General features: G+C 43.9%; 2 protein-coding genes across 2 annotated transcripts; one reads left to right on the top strand and one right to left on the bottom strand.

Moving 5' to 3' along the window:
• Positions 1-8,651: 8,651 nt before the first annotated feature.
• Positions 8,652-10,352, bottom strand: LOC135492565 (uncharacterized). Its single transcript, XM_064779110.1, has 3 exons — positions 9,900-10,352; positions 9,448-9,624; positions 8,652-9,182 (listed from the first exon to the last, which is right to left on the bottom strand). The coding sequence occupies exons 1-3, from the start codon at positions 10,350-10,352 to the stop codon at positions 8,652-8,654; spliced, it is 1,161 nt and encodes a 386-aa protein (XP_064635180.1).
• A 415-nt stretch (positions 10,353-10,767) lies between these two features.
• On the top strand, positions 10,768-17,300 carry LOC135492564 (uncharacterized). Its single transcript, XM_064779109.1, has 3 exons — positions 10,768-10,995; positions 11,199-11,354; positions 16,080-17,300. Exons 1-3 carry the CDS (start codon positions 10,768-10,770, stop codon positions 17,298-17,300), a joined length of 1,605 nt encoding a protein of 534 aa, XP_064635179.1.
• The last annotated feature ends 3,189 nt before the right edge of the window (positions 17,301-20,489 follow it).

The following is a 20,489-nucleotide window of genomic DNA, read 5'->3' as shown; positions in this document are numbered from 1 at the left end:
TGGAGGATAAAAGAGGCGTTTTGCAACCCCCCGCCATGACGAAAAAAAGCACGCTTATGACCAGCAATATTACCGAAATCATCTCAAAGATGACGGTATCAAGAAAACAAATATCAGCTGTGTAACATTTAACGGTTCTACTACTTAATTATTAAGGGTAATCGAAAGATACGGTACAGACGCAGAATGAGAGCGATGTTTTTACCACCTGTGATATTACGAATTGGCAGCAATGAAAGGTTGCTTTATAATCACGTGACTGGCGCCATTGGTGTCCTGACAGACATCCGTGGTAAACAGGATTACAACGTGTGCATGTTTCGGCTGAATTCAAAGCAAGGTATATTCGTTCTCACCTATAGGACAATCCTTCATGTAAACGAATTAGTGTGCGCTAAACTGTATATAGCAAGCAATGCACTGGTCTATGATAGATACATCGTCGTAAGTTGCTGGGAAGAGCAAAAGTATCTGACATTTATCCTCTTTGACGTCAGGCTTGGCATCGGCACTAGGAAACTAGTCATACCGGAAACGGACCCGTGCGTAAGTGGGGTGTATGTGACGAAGTTCGATATTTTGCTCCGACACGGGACATTAGTCATTGATTGCAAGCGATATAGCCAGTCTGTCATTAGGATGTATTCATTTAATCTGAATGAAAGCGCCGTTATTAGACCTTCGTTCAAAGGCGCTATAGAAATAAACGTCCCGGTGTCTGCTTACGAGAGATTCTTCCTTGGCGAAGACTTCGTGTACTTTATCATTGGTGAAAAAGAAGGGAACGATTATTCAGGATTGTATTTATACTGGTTTAGAAGAAGCAAACATTTTACTCTCCCAGGTTCGAGCACCGAATTTAGTTCCATTATCAACTTTACAGATCTCCAGTTATTAACTTACGACTATTGGTTTAGGGAATCAGACCGCCTTATAATTCTAACTGCGGCCCTTGGAAGGAATAACGAGCAAATATTGACAGCATTCTTTGGATTTAGAATCAGCTGCGTCATGAGACGCGTCGATACAACCTTAGCCATTGATCATGTTGATATTGATTTGAGATACCAGATTTCCAGAAGCGCGCTGGATGACTTCATCCAAATGTTAGACGGCACACTCTATCATATTGTAAGGGTTTCCAAGTCCGTGACGAAAAGGTATTGGAAACACGTGGAGATATTCACAACAAACGACTGATCATCAAGAGCCAATTTTTATATGAACAATTTGAGTTGATTATGACAGAGTCTTTCTATACAGTATAGAAAGACTCTGATTATGAAGAACACAGGTCTCTTGAGTTTAGGGAGATGCTATTCTAGGTTTTTTATGATGCGCGAAGTGTATCATCATGTCGCCTGGCCCCCGCGGATAATGATGTCGACAGAGGTGGAAAAGGTTGACGTTTGTCGGGCACGTAAAATCACTGATAAATTCTAGGTGCAAGTGATGAACAAAATGTCCTTGGCGCTCTTAGAAAATGGCCTCCTGTTCACCTATTTTCGCCTTTTTGGCCATGGATATGGGCATGATAGTGAAAAGAGATGTCTTCATAGTGCTAACTATGAAATCTATTGAAGGGCAGTTTGATATGGTGAAGGCTGAAACTAGCTGTAGTAAGCTGGCTGGAGTGGTTTAGTTGTAACCCTTTGTTCCAGGTAAGGAATTGCCACAATGCTGATGGCAGCACCAAATTTTAAAGGAATTTATCGTTACCGACATGCTGCAGCCAGCTAGAAAGTGGTGATGACTCATGACTTACAGGTAACAGTAGTTCAGTAAGTGAAGTCAGAATACAATTTAAAAAGCTTTAACTGTTATTCATGAAAGTCGAGTGGTCACAATACAGAAAACAATCCTGAATAAAGAAACGAACAGTATTGGCAGTCGACAAGGACATGGATTTCGGTAATCATTTACATAAAACAGAGAGAGTTGCTAACTCCTCCCAGAACTTTTTGTGGAACCCCCAAGTATTAAAAAATTCACTGACTATCGTAGAGAAGAACTCGAGAGTAACAGTGACAGTGACAGTGTACCATTGATTTTTTAAGTAAAGCATGGTGTTGCGATGATTTGAATTTTGTGCTGTCTGTGTATTTCCACTTGACTAATTCCTATGCCAATGGGCTGAAGAAACTAAGTGTTAACCGTTTCATTGCCAAATGCGACTGTGGTCGATGTGGCCTTATGTTACCGTGTGGAAACTGCGACCACATTCGTTTAGGCAAATGACTTGACTGCATCGCTTGAATCTATAGTGCGGTTCGAATACATTTTCTTCACAATTTTTGGAAGAAACAAAAAGTCGGATTTGACGATTATATCAATTCGTCTCGTAATGTTCTCTCAAGGTGTTTCATCAGGTTCTGGGAACCATGGCATGATCGAGTCAGAATCCATCACTGCGATGTTGGTTAGAAGAAGGTTGCACCGACAACTTTGTTGTCAAGGAAACATGTCACCTTAGTTAAGGCATAGGAATTAGTTTTTTCGTCGTTTTCTTTGCCACATTTCAAGCATTTGTTGGTAACTGACTTTTTTGTCGTTTTATCTTTGATCTGCAGTAAGCCGTGTCGATGATAGAATTCTTTATTGTATCAACTGTGTCATAACACCAGGAGCTGTCGTCACTATCAGGTTGTCGGGTCACAAAGGTGGGCAACGTTTCCTCGTCCTTGACATCTAGGAGAATTAAATCACCATCGTCATTAAGAAAAACTGAAAGGATGACAAGATAATATAGGTGCAGAAAACATGGCAGGTCAATTAGTCCTTAATAAGTAGGTCAGTAAGTTAAGAAAGTAGGTCAGTTCAAACCAACTCCTCATAAGCTGAAGTTTGGCCAAAAATGTCGAGATTAGCTATAAAGGTCGTTAGGTGAGCGTGTCACGAAAGATGGTCAGTTGAAATGTAATCCACAGAAGCTTAAGTTTGATGCAGACATGAATAACTTGGCGTTAGCAGTCATCAATATGTAGGTCACGAAAATTGGTCAGTCCAAATATGCCTAAAATAAAGTAAAGTTTGATATTTATCACGACCACCTTGGCTCGAACTGTCATTTAGTGGGCCAGTAGATCATACAAGTAGGTCAGTTCAAACCAACTCCTCATATGCTGAAGTTTAATACCACACGTCTAGATTAGCTCTAAAGGTGAAGGTGCGACAGTCACAAAATATGGCCAATCTAATGCTCATAAACTGAAGTTTGATGCAAAACATGAATAACTTAGCGTTAATGGTCATCAATAGGTAACGAAAGTGGGTCAATTCAAACATGCCAAAAAAACTAAAGTTTGATGCCAATCACGACTACCTTAGCTCGAACGGTTATTTAGTCACAAAAGTGGCTCAGTCCAAACCTTTGAATTAAAACCAAACACGACTACCTTAGCTCCGGCGGTATTTAATGATGTTGAATTCCATGACAATCGACAGATTTGACCTTGACCTAATGTCCACAGTCACAGACGTCAAGGTTTTTTTAATCATAACAGTGGGTGCATCCTCGAATCATTCCCTCTTCCACATTTTAGGTAGCCGTCTGACTTTGCGTGGACAACGCAGTGGGTGCTGCTCAATAAGCAGGAGAGTCATCTCAGCAATAGTTTGCCTTCCCACCACTGGAGCTTGGGAGTATGGTATATCGTGGTGATCATCGGCGGGGTGCCGCTCGAATAATGGATTGGCAAATCCCCTTAATCACCAGTTGTTCGGCAAAAGCTGACGTTCGGACTATAATTGATTAAGCAGTCAAAACTTTAGAAATACCGGCGCCAAAATTCAGATTTTAATCCATTTCTGCCCATAATTAAATCACTTCTGGTCATCACACATATCAACAATCCCTGATACATTCAGGGTGATACATTGTTTAGTCCTCGAGTTATCCTGATGAAACCGCAGATTGGATACGGGGAGAGAGGGAGAGAGAAAACCAGTAAAAACAAGGAAGACCGCCTTTTTGGTAATGGCGGTCTCAATAAGTCACTGCAGCAAGGACATGTTCCCTCTCGCCTGAAGTCGGCCTTTGAGAAACCAATGCTAAAAAAGCCGTCTCTGGACAAGGATGAGTTACCAAGTTACTGGCATGTATCTAGTTCTACATTTATCCAAACTGATTGAACGAATCATTGCTGTTCGAGTACGGGATCACATGACGAGGAATCAGCTCTATGATCCAAATCAAATCAATCCGCTTATCATCAGTGGCACAGCACTCACACTGAGCTTCTGATGGGAACCGTGTCCCCTTGCCAGGAATTGGTACTCTGTGTGGGGAAAGCACTTTCTGAATCAGATATTGAGCTATGGCTCATTTGCTGGAACCGTGGCAGCAATCTCCCTAGCTGAGGTTGATTGTCTTCATATCATACAAAACTTGAGCTACGTGATGTGTACCTACTTGCAGGCTATAAAAGTAATAAAGTTTTTTTATTGCATGTTCTTTATTTTTTCGATATTTCGTACTTGTTTGATGGCGGTAAAAGCAAACTTTTACCTGACAACAAGGCTGTGTTGATCATCGAAATCTGATCAAGGCGGAGGACCTTGGTTGAGTTACCAAGACACTCGAGGGTGGAGCTAAAATACAGTCCAAACCCGAGCCGACGAAATTTTAGCTCCACCCTCGAGTGTCTTGGTAACTCAACCAAGGTCCTCCGCCTCGGGTTCAATTTCTATTCTAAAATACCTCAAACTTAAAAAGATAGGTCACGAAAATAACTTGAAAATGTGCGAATTTGGCAAATTCCATCCATCGCCGGCCCGGCCGGAGCGCCGGTAGCGCCGTTGTTTACATTATGTTACGGCAACGTTGCAGAAAATGAGACATGTACATTTTGTACAGCGCGCATAGGAAGTCCGCATCGGCTCGCTCAAAGTGATGCTAAAATCCGCGCAAATGGGCTATTTGGAGCGTTTTTCTCGGCAAATATGTGTAGTGCTCATAAAAAAACTTAGGGTGGTTGATGCTTCCTTGACTGATTTGTGTTTGAAGCAGTGTTTTGAGAGCCTCAAACTTCTGAAGTGAGCTGAAATTCCATTGACGTGACGTGTGCATGGTTTCCACATTTTAGTGCAACCCGAGGGAACTTTGGTAGAGCATCTTGGTTGCGTGTCCAAAACACTCCGCTCTCAGAACGAGGCTTATGCATTTTCCATTTAAAAGTTGACTTTACGGTACCAAGGTATTTTAGAATCAAGCGCAATATGTCTGTATCGATTTAGCAGAAATCAATACAAAAATATATGATATGTTCTAAACATGATAAAGAAATTAAACAATTGAAACAATTGAAACAGTTGAAACGAAGTTACCCAAAGTATGATTTACTGCATGGTTTGAAAGATAACGTGAGCAGACAGCTATGACTATGATGAGGACAAGCCTACAAGACTGCGTTGTTCCATTAGAGGTTACCTCAAATCTGTCATGTCCTATTTCTCAATTCTCTGGTATGATCATGTGTTGGTAGAAGATAGATGATGAAAACATGTTATTGCAACAAATGCCAATATTTCCTTTATGTTTGGCAACGGTTGTAACCCTCTACTGGCGTTGGAGTAACCGAGTGTAACAGTCAAGTCATCGCCACGAGTGCAACACTATTTTCATAGAGCCCGAAAGTCTCAACGTCGTGTGCAACAGAAATGACATACTCTTCCTACATCGATGCCTGTAACGTAATGATATGGACATAGTAGCCTGTGTTGTTGTTCTTGTAGAAAGCTCGAGAAATATTAACGTAGATTTTTGGTTTTTAATACAGTTGTAGGGAGATAAAGATAAATCATTTTCATTCAACGGCTACGCCCATGGCAAACTGAAAATTACCGGAGCATCGTAGAAGCAGAAAAGGAGTTGAGTGTAGGTATAAAGGAGGTGATCTTTCTCGCTATATGTCGTAGTGATAGCAGATGAGAAGATTAGCACTGCCCAGATCGTTCTTTTGTTAGCAATGCAACCTTCTGCCTCAATGTTGTAATGCTTTGGTGAATTTTCCCAAACAACACGGAGGTTGCACAAATTCTGGAATGAATAATATATGCCTTGAATTTCCAAGATGATGTATCATGTCTGTATAAGTTACCACTTCCCATGTTTACTTGGAAGTTCTGCATGCGATAAGAACGAATCTGACATAAATTTGGATAGAAATGGACAATTTTGAATAAAGCTTTCCTAACCATATTCTTATCGTTTTCCTGTAAGGATGGTTGGAAAATAATGCCCTAACCATATTCTTATCGTTTTCCTGTAAGGATGGTTGGAAAATAATGCCCTAATTTTCACTTTTGGGGCGCACAGCGTTTCGATTGCCACTAAAAGCGTCCTGTTTGGGATTAGGCAAGAAATGAATAAAAATATGTTTTCTTTCTTCTTGAGTGCTATCGTTTTGCCACAAATTATTACCTTTCATCGTGGTTTGCGTTTATTTCTGATTTTAAATCATGCTTTTTCTATTCATTCATTTCTTTGATCACGCGATGAGGTCTCACTCTCTCGTTTCATTAAATCCATCAGACGTAACGTCAAACCAGTACCTGGAGTGACCCACAAGGCATCACCCAGAGGGGATCACTCGACTCCGATTTATGCTGAGACCAAACTACTGGTGCCATGTGCTCATACCTGCACATTTTTATGGAGTCCGAATGAAGCTTTCTAAGGCACTTTCAGTGCATTCTTTTCTTTTCATTACCATTAGGCGCCGCCACCTTCGATACTCCCCACACCCCTGGCGACACCTAACGTCGAGCGGTAGTATAAATATGCCCACCCATTCGGCCTCGTTCACTATTCTCTCTCCTGCCGTCTGTCCAGGCAGTCTTTTGTTCGCCGCTCCTCATTTCGCGGTAGGTTTTCCACGCGGATTCTTCCTTGGATATTCGTTTTCTCTCTTTCCCTGGATATCGCTTCTTCTGGCCGTTTTTTCTCGGCACTTTGTTATTTATTCCGATTTTTGTTTTCGCATTTCCCGTTTTCCTCACTTTTTTCGGGTTATCGTGACAGTTTTCTAACGTTTGTTGTGTGTACGGCCGGTCTCTTTGATTCACACCGTTGCGAGCTTTGCTGGCGGTGGCCTTGCGAGCTTTGGCTGGGGCGTATATCTGTATATCGTTGCGAGCTTTTGCTGGCGATAGCCTTGCAAGCTTTGGCTGGGGCGTATATATTACCTTGCAAGCTTTGGCTGGGGTACAGACCGTTGCAAGCTTTGGCTGGCGGCAATTTTTTGCTCCTTCTGGTGGGAGAGCCACGCTCGATGGTTTCAGGATTTATCCCCAGACATTTTCTTCTGAGTGCATGAGTCGCTGTGAGGGCCCTTGTACGTTACCCGGGGTGGCGTCTAGACGGCCCTTTGTTTGGCACGCGAAGGCAGGCCCCCTCGTATGTTGTAATGTAGGCCGACTTCGATTGCTTACTCGAGTTCTCCCCGAGTGATTCGGGGAGCAATCGAACATAGAACTTTGCTCGGGTGACTACCTGAGTGACGTCATATTTGACCTACTTAGTTCCTCGAGGACTACCCTGGACCGCACAGGAGTGGGTTTTGAATTACCTGCAGAACACGTGATTAATCATGGCTGCCAGCAGCGTGTAAGCACGTTTTCTGATGAAAAAACCCCTGTTTTTGGCCGTATTTCTTCTGTTCGTTACCAAATATCCCTAAATGAAGTAGAACTAGAACAATAGTTATCGGATTGCTAGCTGACATCGGTTGTAATGCGTTCTCAGACACTGAAAGGGCCTAAACAACACAGTTTGTACAAAGTAGGCCTGCACCTTTGTCTTCTGCGTGTAGGGAGTAGAGAGTATCAATGGTGGGAACTCCTACTTTAGGAAAGACATCTCTTGTAGGACCAGGTCGTCTTTGGACATATTGGAGGACTGGGTAACATCCATCCTGGGAAATGAACATTGTCCTCACTTTCTTCCTAGGACATGATAACAAGACCTCATTGTTGTCTAAGGAGTCAATGGATAGGGACATCATTGAGGGCAGAGTGATTTGGGAATCTGTGGTTTACTCAAACATTCACTGGGAAGTTGCTCCAGGGACCATGGGAGCAGGGACAAATCTTGTGCTCCAGTGGTGGATCCCAAGTGGCAGCCAGGAAGACAGGCTACCTGTTTGCACATACATGTACATGGTCATGCATCACATCCTTCAATTTTTGCCAGACTAATTGCAATCCAGTATCAGAGTTTTGAAAAGAAAAGGGGTGTTGCCTTCATTTAAAAACCTCTGATGGACCAGAATGACCGAAATGAATGTACAGGAAACTAATTTGCTCAACATATTTATCAAAGTACGTTTTACAAACATAGCACATTTTACCATGTGGACAGACTCACTGAATGAACAGAATCATACCTTAGTATGATTTGAGTACAATGGTTACCGGTATTACACTGGGACAAAATACATACTAGTACTGTCCATATCTATGAGATATACTCATGTCAGGATGTGGGTACAATTGTCACTTTTGGGTGCAAGAATTTCCATCCTAAAGTTCATCCTTTGGAGAAAGAATGGGTCAAAGACAAACCAAATGTATAAGAAATGCAAAGATTTTGAATTACATATGCAGTCACAAATGTCTGGATCATTTTACATAGTCCTTGCAGAATAAATGGTTTAGACCGCATCTCTCAGCTGATTGATTTCGTGCATCACTTGTTGTCGACGCACCACTCCATCACGAGCATTTCGGATCATATTTGGTAAACGATTTGGATGAGGTGGCAGGTCCATATCAATATAATGATCAATGTCATCATCCTCAATGATGCAAAGATTGTGCAGAATGCATGCTGCCATGATGAGTTCCTCGACCTCATCAGCATCATGCCCCATGACCTCTTTCAACCTCCTCATCCGTCCCTTCAGATGACCAATGGCCCTTTCAACACTTTGTCGGCACCCTGATATCCTGCGGTTGAAATTTCGCTGCTCTCTTGTCAAATTTCCATTGTTCTGGAATGGTGTAATCAGCCAACGCTTCAGCGGATAGGCAGAATCTGCCAAGATTATGTTGCCATCTGCCACTGCCTGACCAGCCTCAGCACGTTCGAACAGAGCACTATTGCGAAGCACCCTGGCGTCATGGGCACATCCAGGCCAACCTGTAGTTGCATTTCTAATCATTAATTTGTGGTCTACCACAAGCTGAAAGCAAACCATCAAAACATGAGAAGACAAATGGTGGGAAAGATAAAACGTAGGATTCAACATTCTAGTTCAATGTGGCCTTAACTTGATGTGAGTTTTTATTCATTTTACTCTATTAATTGAATTAATGTCTCACAACCTTCAAAAATCATTGTAGATTTCAGGGCCATTCTATCCAACTGAAGACAATTAACCTGCAAGGGTGACTGCATGGATCTTCATCTCAGATTGACACATAAAATCAGTGATTTTGACATTATACCTGTAACTGCATTGATGGATATCTGGATCTGTTGATGTAGTCCTGATCCCTTCCAATACAGCCAGTCAGCTCAATGTGCGTCCCATCGAGTAACCCAATGACACCCTGTAGCTGGTTGGTTGCCTCAAACGCTGCTGATATCTGGGCCTGTTCTTGTACGGTCGGCCAATTGATCACCTGAAATTAAAAAGGACAAGGTTTTGAATAAGCCAAGCTCAAAGCTGTCTCTGTTGGGCCTGGCTAGTCGTTGCTAGGCTAGGCTGATTTTTCTTAAGATTTTCCATACGATTTTGGCCAGTGTTCATTCGTTTCAAAACACAGCCAGCCAGCCAGCAGCATGAGCAACACTCGGCAACCAACGAACGAATTTTATTCAGCAATGAATTTGTCGTTGTTGTAAAGGAAGAAAAAGCCTGGACCTACACAGGGCAAATACTACACTGTACACACACCTGAATAAATCTGCGGATGATGGCTCGGGCTACTTTCTTGAATTTCAAGCACACGGTCGATATAGACAAGTCAAACTGGAGAGCTATTTGCCTCATAGATTCTTGGTTGACTATGTACCACATGAATACAAGTAACTGCTTCTCGGGGCTGACGGGATCCCTGCCTCCAAAGTGGTTGCTAACCAAGTCTTCCTGAATTTCATTCAGAACAGAGACAAATATGCCCTTGCTGAATCGAAAATGCATTGAAAAGTCACGCAGGCTGAACATGGGCACAACATCTTCGCAGAATCCTTGGATCTTTGGGACTTTAGACCTTCGCATGCATAATGTCAGAGCAGCAGCGATCATGAACGATGTTTTGCCAAGGAATTGACCGTCTGGGGGCTGGAGTAACTCGTCAAATTGGAAAAAACTTATCACAAACTCACGATTTAAGTTCGGCGCCGCCATGATTATTCGCTACTCCATTCTCGCGGGCCGTTCGATTGTTCCCCTCACTCGACATGCGCAGAGCACGCATTACCTCATCGGTGACGTCACGCTCGGGCACTCGCACTCTTCCCTGGAGCATGGAGGTATCTTAATAATACCTCCATGCCTGGAGTAAGCAATCGAAGTCGGCCTACGAGGTGCTTTGCTCGGACTGGAGCTTTTGCTTGTTACTTTTCCTTTGTTATATTATGCAAGCCCGTTAGACCTATTTAACTTCTGTATTATGGCCTTTTTTCTCGGTGATTGTTTACTCGCTTTGTTACGGTCCTATCCTTTGCACTACCGCTGCTTATATTTTCAGATGGTTCTCCCTACTACTTTGAAAAAGCGTCACTCTCTGCGGGGTAAAAACTTATTGCCGCTCTTTAAAGCGATGGCAGCTGCGGAGTCCCCAAAACAATTGGCTAGAATTTCAAAGGATGAACCGCTGGACGGCATGTCAATGGATAGAATGCGATTCCACTTCTCCAAGTTGACGGGAGAAGACACCGACGATACACTGAAAATGCTAGGGCGAGATCAGGATTCGACCCCTCTACTTTTGCATCATACGGTTGTCCTCGCCAACTCCATTGGTCAGCCCACCGGCCAGTCTCTCAGGGTAAGCTCGGTTAAGCTATAAGCGATTTTCTCTTTCCACGTCTGAGGCTTTCTCACAAAGCTCGTTGGCTTACGTACCAGTCGTAGTCGCTGAGATTATTTATATGTAAGTACTTAATGACAGATCGTTCCATACATCCCGCCTCCGGTCCGAGTCCCTCCCTGTCTCCCACAGTAAAATGAGTCGTGTTCTTTTCTTTCTAGTCCAAGCCTGCACCTCCATCCGCGGTTCCTTCGGCGGCCGAGCCCCTGTCGTCCTCTGACGCGGACGCTGTTGTTTCCCCTCTGCCGCTCCCTCCTGCCGCCAAAGTTCAAAAAACTTCTGACACCGATTTCGCAACGCAGGCTGCTAAAGAGAAGGTGAGGTCCCTGGCTCTCCAGCAAGAGCCGAATGAGTCTCTTCTTTTACTCTTCTTGGACGAGTTGGCAACAACGGCGGCTGCGACAAAATCGAAGGACTCCAGCCTCTATGAGGATCTCTACCGGCAAGCCAGAAGGCACCAGGGAAAAGTAGACATTGCGGCGTGTTAGGGGGAGGGGTTGCCGATGTGATCTCCAAGGCGCTAGTTAAATGCCTCAAGCCAAAGCCAATGCCTCCACAGTTTTCTCCAGAGCGTCCCCCTGAGCCTGTATAGCAATCCCCTCCTCGAGAGGCCAAGTCGCCCCTGGCGGATCTATACCCCCCAACTGGCTATCTCTCAACTGCTTTCCCCGCTACTTAATTCGGGTGGTAGAGGGTATTCAAATTACTCAAAACGGTGGAGGATATGGAAGGCGCCCTTTCCGTGGTGGTCCAGGGAGTACTTACGGCGGCAGAGCTGCCTACACTTGTTAGGTTTTCGTTTTTCTCAAAAAACGAAAACCTATTGCTTTGCTTGTGTTTTTTCTTTCTTTCTTTCTTTCTTTTTTCTACGGATTTTTGTGCAGAGCAAATCTCAGAGATGGTGATAGCTGTAGATGTGGAACTTATTTCATATGATAGGCCCAAGTCTGAAGTTGATCCTCCTTGCCCTAATTACGAAATTCATTGAGGGGGTCGGCCGCTAGAGGGCGCTAAGTGAAAATCTAATAATGGCTTTTTCTCCATAATGCGCACTCCGATTTGAACGAAACTACTTTCAACTGATGCAGAATCTTGTTGCGCATAAAATATATAGGGTGGCGACCCAAAATTTGTCAACAGTTTTGACGATAGATGCCGCTGACTGAAAAAAGGGGGCAAACACCAAAATGGTAAAATATCGGCACTGCGAGCCTTTGAGTTTATTCTAGTGGCATAGAACAATGCCTCCCTATGATGCCCAGGGAATATATAGGTTTTGGTTGCGATCGGATATTCAATATGGCCTCCAGACCAGCCATCTTGTTTTTCTTACAAGAGCTATAACTTCCGAATGCGAACTCCGAATTGAATCAGATTAATTTCATCTGATGCAGAATCTCATTACCCACCAGATGTTACCGACGAAGTCACGTTATAGTTACAGGTTTTGATAATAGGTGGCATTTAATGGATTTTTTTACTTTTTTTCACTAACCGCCCTCTATCGTCGAAACCGTTGACGAAATCGGGGTGACGTGTCTCCTGATGTTTTGTGCGTATTAGAGTTCCGCTTCGGATAAAGAAAGTTTCATGCAAATCGGGGTTGGCGTAAGGGAGAAAATGCAATTTTAGCATGAAACAATATATATTAAGTGGCAACGCAAAATTTGTCAGTAGTTTTGACGATAGATGGCGCTGACTGAAAAAGCGACAAACACCAAAAGGGTAAAATAACGGCACTGCGAGCGTTTGTGGAGCTTACTCCTTTTAACGCCAGGTGGCGTTTGGTTTCGGCGAATGGTAGATCCTGAGCAAGCCAAGATACCTACCCTTCTAGCCCTAGCGGTGGGTTCTGAAACCAAACTAATGACGCGAATCACATTGGGTCTTACTAATTTGCGACCCTATTCGACACTCATAGACAACTTTCCACAACAGTTTTTTATTGCAACGGGTAATCCTTATTAATTTTTTAATAATCTACAAACTGGATTTTAATAAATTTTATTCATTTTGTGGCATTTATTGATAGTTTAGATAGTGATTTGAATCGAGAGCCATGTTGTCGGTTACTGTCGCAATTTAGTAGGCTGTCATTAACAATTCGCCATTTTGCATTCGACATTCGATTTCGACTGGGTCGGTAGGTAATTAAGTTTTTTCTCGAAAGAAATCAGCAATTGTGGAAGTGCAAAGAGGCACAGGCTACTGATTTTACTTTTGTAGTATTGACCAGCAAAGTTAACTTCGTCGCTTTTTTAGCGGTTACCCTAGGTTAGGTAGGTAAACCGCAGGCTTTTTTCTCCTATATGCTACATCCGATTGAAATGGGATTGGTTTCATCATGGAGGATGCAGAAATAAGAAGGCGCACAAAACCTACTGGTCTGTGTCGCACTGAGCTCCGAAAGCCAAATTTATTGAGCAATAGCCCACTGGGTTCTGGTGTGAACATCAATCTCTCCATTCTCCTCTGACATGTTACATCATGTGACCTCCAGGTGCCAATACCAGTTTCCCCAAACGAAAACCGTCGATCTGGCTTTGCCAGTTCTAGTTATTTCTGTCACTCCCCGGACCACTACATACGTGACTGTGACAAAATGAAGCAGGCCAAGCCGCCCATTTAGTTTGCCACCTTTTTTCTTTCGGTTTCCGTACCCAGGGCGCCTGCCCTAGTGGAGCTCTGCCTTCACGTGGGTCGGAGACTGAGTTTTCTGTCCTTCATGTCCATACCGTTTACAGTTCGATAGCCGTCGTTAGTAACCGCTATCTCATTGTATTTTCAGGTCGTTTCTTCTCTGGGGTTTAAAGTGCCCGATTGGGAATTGCAAGTGTCTTTCGACCCCTTATCAGCTCTCGATTCTAAACGCTCGTCTGCGGTATGGACAACTCTTGCAGGACGGGAAACTCAGCCTTCGGTCCACGTGAACCTGGATTTTGAAGCTGTCTTGCTGGACAACGCCCCTTTTGATTCTAACGTGTTACCTTTAAGAGACCCAGAATATTTCCTAGCTGGACAGCTGCATGATGCTAAAGAGCAATGGGAGAGAATAATCCTGCTAGTTCAGCATGACAATCCGCCTGCAAACGTAATTCTTTCTTGGATTCGCCATGGTGTTGATGTTTCTGATTTTTTTCATACCGTATAAGGGTAATCTTAAGGGTGAGGCATACGAGTCTGACGCTCCCCCTTCAAAATTTTTTCAAAATTTTTCCACATCTGCAAATTTTGCTAATTTCATCGCTAATGAGCTAGAGCAAAGAATAAAGTCTGGTGCAATAGAACTCCTTGGTAAAGTTGGTGAATGCGATATGCCTTTCATCATAATGCCTTTAACCGTAGAACCTTCTAAACCTCGATTATGCCACGATGAGCGATTCCTCAATCTCTGGATTAAAAACAGCCCGTTTCATTTAGAAACCCTCAACCACGTTTACCGTTTAGTCGACCGCAATGCTAGAATGATCTCCACTGACGAAAAATCGGGATATGACCATATTTTTATCTCCAAGCGGTCTAGGAAATACTTTGGCATCCAGTTTGGCGGGTGGGTTATGCAGTGTAAAACGCTACCCTTTGGTTGGAAGGCCTCTGCCTTCATTTATCAGTCGGTGGGGTTGGTCGCAACAAATTACCTGCGCTCTTTTGGTATCAGGACAACGCAATACATTGATGATAGATTCGCGGTGGAAACGATTAATTCTCACGCCATCGCGCTAAAAATAACGATCGTCGTCGTCTGCTACTGTCTATTACAGCTCTTAACTAGACTGGGCTACACATTTTCCCTCCACAAAGTCAGCCTCGACCTAAACACTACTTTGCTCAAGCATTTGGGCTTCATGGTCGATTCGATAAAACAGGCCTACATCCTTCCCCCTGACAAAAAATCAAATTTCATTTCGCTTCGCGAGCATATTTTGTCCCTCCCACAAAGTAATATCAAAACCCTACAGCGCTTTGCGGGAAAGTGTGTGTCCATGGTGTTGGCCGTGCCGGCAGCGGCTCTGTATACCAGGGAGGTCAATAAAGCTATTTCTGTAGGCATAAAGAATGCTCGGGAAGTAAAGATTCAGGGCGGCCTGCGCAAGGAAGTAGAACATTGGAGATTCCTAGATTTCTGGGATGGCTGTCTCTCTTGGAAGTCCGAATCACACAAACAGGTGACAATAGCAACTGACGCCTCGCTCTACAAATATGGCGTTACGATTATGGGGGGGGGGGGCAAAGCGAAAACAAAGGCTTGTGCTTTTCTGACTTTTGGGCAAATTCTGACACCCGTCCAATCCTGTTAAAAGAAGCCGATGCGCTATTAAAAGCCCTCCAGTCTCTACGATCTTCAATTTCCAATAGTAGAGTGGACGTCATGACTGACAGCCAACCTTTAATATTCGCTTGGCGAAACCAAGGTTCTAAATCGTCTCCGTTAAATGACATTCTAAAACAAATCTTCCAGCTCGTCTTCCAGTTGAGTATTGATCTCCGCCTGCTTTACATCCCTTCGGCGCAAAACCCTGCGGACGCCCCATCTAGATCGCTGAATATATCCCACACGATGTTATCAGCATCGTCCTGACGCAGAGTAGAGTCGGCTTTTGGCCCGCACTCTACAGATCTCATGGCTTTGGATTCAAACGTTATGTCAGCCCCATCAGGCGCCCCCCTTTGAGGCATTTCACCCCTACGCCAACCCCAAATTCGTCCGGCATAAACGTCTTTGCTCAAACGTTGGCCCAAGAGCGGAATCCATATGTATTCCCTCCGCCGAATCTCGTTCTGCCCTTAATCCGTTTCCTAAGGCAGCAAACAGTGCCCTTTGTCACAATGGTAGTTCAAATGGCACCATCATCTTCAGTTGCTCTGCCGTTGCTTACCCATCACCGCCGCTCATCATTCGCCCTAGGGCGTATTGGGGATAAGGGTATCGTCAACATCCCCTCTAAGCAAGGTTTTATTTTAGACAATTTTGGCCTAAAGTTCGCTCTAGTCGTGTGCAGGTTATCTTTCAAATAACGCGCCCTATCGCCCTATCGTTTCAGGTGTCGACAAAAAGATCGCCATTCGGTGAAGTCAATTTACGGGATATTGATAGTCGCCTTCGGTATTTAGACGAGCTTAGCGCTACTTCAGACAGCGTCAAAAGGAAGTGCAGCATTCATACTAGTCTCTCTAATTTCCTGTCTCAACTCCCCCTCAAGCCCACTTTGCATTCCTGTACTCCGAACGATGTAAGAAAATTTCTCGTTTGGAGAGATAATAACGGTAAAACAAAGGTCCACAAGATAGCTTGTCCTTTTCTCGGTGAAAAGGGCAAGCCCCGTTGTGCTTGCCCCCTTAGGCTGGCGTCGGGATCTGTGGTTAATCTGGTGCAGAAATTGGCTTCCATTTTTGATGACGAGGGAAGGGGTAAGGATTGGCTCGGTTGTATAGGCAACCCAGCGAAGGCTTCAATAGTTAAACGTTATCTTAAACAAGTCTCTGAAGAGCAGGCGAAGGCCCAAATCTTGCCCAAACAGGCCAAACCTTTCTTCCTTTCTAAACTAAAAAAATTATCTGCTTACAGCGACAATCAATTCCAAAGGCCAGATCTATCCCTTAAGCAATACTTCGTCCTAGTCAGAGATCAAGCGTTTTTCAAATTACAATTTTTTGCAGGCGATAGGCTCTCCGATTTAGCTCGAATGCCTAGTCAGGGTGTTCGTTACCTCCCTGATAACTCTGGTTTTGCTATATCACATTCCTTCACAAAGGTCATCCGCAGAACTGACGGTAAATGCAATACTTTTGTAATCAAAAGATGCGAGGATAAGCTCGTATGCCCAGTCCTTGCCATCGAAAGATACATACAATGGGCTAGATCTTTCGGCGCAAATCTCTCGCTCGGCTATCTATTTAGGGTTGTCGCGGAGTCTGGCAGGGTGTTGGACAAGAGCGTAGGTTACTCTGCCATGTATTCTCGTTTCGTCCTATATCTCACGACACTCGGCATTTACGAGGGCGAAACCCCCCCCCCCCCCAGCTTGAGAGCCGGTTGCGCTATTACCTTAAAGCTCTCTGGAGCCGCAGAGTCAAGCGAAGAGGCCATGAAGCACGTCGGCTGGTTCTCAAAGAATACATGTGATTATTACACCAGAGAGGCGTCTCTAGAAGATGCTGCTGAAACCGCACAGCGCCTCGCATCCGTTGTTCCCTTCGCCGACGAGCTGGAAAGTATTTTCGGGAGGTCCTCAACTTTCAGCCAACTGCCCCCCGCCGTATAGCTGTGCTTTCCCAGGTGATTATCGTGTTTATGCCATTCATTTCTAGGTTATTGGGCCTACTGCTCGCGGCCGAGCATGTCTCCGACTGTTACAGCCTTCCCGGGCTATATCTGCACTGTAATTAAATTGTTGTAAAGTTCTGCTATATATGACAGGTCAATCTCGAAATGTTAACTCGGATATCATATAAATGCGATTTTGGGACCAAGATATTTTCTAAATCTTTCTCCCTCGTGTATACTCATTAATAAAACTCTCTTTGCTTAATCATTCTGGTTGCTTCAGTCTCTTCTTTTGTTTCGCTTTTCGTTCTCTGTTCCTTTGCGGTGGCTCTACCGTTCGGAGGTTTTGGGAGTTTTGGGATAGTTTTGGGGTATGGAGGCCAAGAAGTCCTCGGAAAAGGGATAAACCCTTTATTTCGCCACTCCAAGCAAAGTTGTTCGTCTCTCCCAATACTCCCAAGCGAGACGATGGGTGTCGCCGAGGATGTGTGCACACCCCTGGCGACACCTAACGTCGAGCGGTAGTATAAATATGCCCACCCATTCGGCCTCGTTCACTATTCTCTCTCCTGTCTAGGATAGGTGTTGCAAGTGAGGTGCTCTACACTTCGGCTAGACTGCTTGTGCCCCCCGTCGGGTTAGAAGGCTCAACCCCCGCACGGTTAGTTTTGCCCTCCCTCCTCCCCTTTTTTGGCTTCACCATTTTCTCGCTGAACAACTTTCAAGCAAAGTTGTTCGTCTCTCCCAATACTCCCAAGCGAGACGATGGGTGTCGCCGAGGATGTGTGCAAATCCTGCTCGGTGGCCAAAAATCAGGCCAAGAATTTACCGAGCTCTGCCAAGTTGCCGCCCCATATACTCAAAGGGAAAATTTTTCTGGCTCATAACCTAACCACCATGAGACTGGACATTAAAATTCCCAAAAAATCCGTGGTCAAAACGGCGCAAAGCGGTCTATTCGCCCGTTGAATCAAACTTGGTCCAAAACGCTCGTATCAATTTGGCGGGAGAACGCACGCTGTACCACGCTCTGTGTCACTAAACGCCCCAGTCGCATCAAGAAATCATTGCGCCCAACACACTTTGGTTGATAGGAGGCAAATATCTGTAGCTCTACCTCACTAAAGCTGTTCTGCATAATAAACTAACTCGATCGGTAGACACAGCACGGATAATTCAAAGGAACAAACCATTTATAAACGAACTACGTCCGGGGATGGACATATTTGGCCGATTTTGAAAGTGTGGAGTGAGACCTGAGTCATTTATTTCTAAAGGCCACTTCGTATAAGTATAATTTAAATTCCAAATACAGTCTAAAACTTTACATTTTTCCGAAATGGTTGGAGATGTTGACATCATGCTTTCACAAAATGTTTGAATGACGAACGTAACGGGTAATTTTGAAGGGTTTTTTCCGTTAGGAAGTCTTGCTCGTTGGCAGAAACAAATGAGTTTTTTAACCAATTGAAAGGAAAGGCATCACATACCAAGCTGTCGTCTACCAAGTCATCTTCCACTCTACGATAGTAGTTCCAAAAGTCAACTTCCACATAAGCTTTAAAACAATTCAAGGTTTGACTGAATTATCACGCTATTCCCATTTAACTATCAACTGGATCAAGGTATTAAAGCTCTCCGTGAAACAATCGCTTCGAGCGGATCCATGCAGTGGCGACGACGCGCTGCGCGGGGACTAGGAACGGCATTGCGGAAAGAGCGCCAAGAGTTGGGCGTGCTAAATAACGAATAACGCCGTTTTCTAATATATAAAGAAGTCGAAACAGAGGGTTAGGAATAGCATTTGGGGAGGGTTAGGATTATAAGGTTGGGTAGGGGTCGAAATTTAAATGAGGGCTTACTTAAAACACAGTGTGGCAAAGCAATTGCATTACGGGACTCGCGAATAAATAGTCCTTGTCTTTCTTTGATGCACTGTGGCCATTTTCACGCAAGACCCGTAAAGTATGACGTGAGTCCCAAAATGACATTTTAAATTATCATGATTTCCGGTCACTTCGCCACTTGGTCTTCACATTCGAATGGCGTAGTGACTGCATCCATTGATGGTTTAAACTAAAGAACCAGCTTCAGTCTACAGACTACAATCAGCAGGCATCGCTCACCCTTGCTGTATTATTGGCAAGGTTCGATAGGCAAATTCCGTAATCTGCCGGCAAAATGCAATTTGCCTTTCTAACCATACTTTAAGAGTTGTTTTAGAAGAATGTTAATCAAATTATCTGCAACGTCTATATTAAGAAGCGTTTTGGTCATCCCTATCAGCAGATATAATAGCAAAGTACCTCTATGGGACGAAGAAAGTTTGATACACTTCCTTATCGTTACCAGAAGACATTCGTCTGATGCTACATTTTATTCATTGGACACTAAAATGGGAATGAATCAGAGATAAAGAGATCAGCATGGGTGTTGCTCAGAGACAGGCGGTTTTTGAACATGTTGTCGATAACTTGGCTTTTAAACATGTCGATCTAAAAATGAAGGGCCAAACATTAAGCCAAATCATGTGTGTTGCCATATGTCTGATAACAAAAGGATGTCTCACTGTTAATTATTGGCACGTCGGAGACAGTTATTGCGAATTGAGTAAGCGGAGGGGAAGGTGTATGGAAAAGGGTGAGCTTGGTTACCATCAGGGATCAAGAATGCTTCAAAAGAAGGTAATAGGCCATCAAAACAACCCCATCTGTTTTGTTTTGAGCATGTTGAATTGTCAAGAAGGTTGTTTGGAGCTTGCTTCAAATAGCTTACCATTTCTGTAATTTCCATTTTCTCTCGAAGGCATCAACTGGTCAGATTTCCGGCGCCATCAACGGAAGTTTTCTCCTGCTACTTTTTCTTGAACTCGGCCCTTTAGATTCGTTGTCTGTCATTTTGCCGCCCCTCCCCCCCCCCCCTCCTAAAAAGGTTTCTACACCGCTGCAATGATGAATGCCTGACTCGTTAAGTTGGCTCAAGTGTCGTGTCCTGTCGGTGACATCTGTTAGATGGTCCCTGAGTCTGGTCAAAAGGACTTTGCAGTTTCCCAGATGTAATCGTTATCAGCAATTATAGATATCGCAATTTACACTGAATGTATCAGCTTTTCATGTCTCGGGGATAAACCACACCTGAAATTTAAATGCGAAGAATCAAGAATAAATGAATACTAAGAATTTGGAAT

This window comes from Lineus longissimus, chromosome 8 (assembly GCF_910592395.1).
Source record: "Lineus longissimus chromosome 8, tnLinLong1.2, whole genome shotgun sequence".
In the NCBI taxonomy this organism is placed as follows: Eukaryota; Metazoa; Nemertea; class Pilidiophora; order Heteronemertea; family Lineidae; genus Lineus; species Lineus longissimus.
Note: the sequence above shows the minus strand (reverse complement) of the source record. Positions and strands in the feature narration are given on the sequence as shown.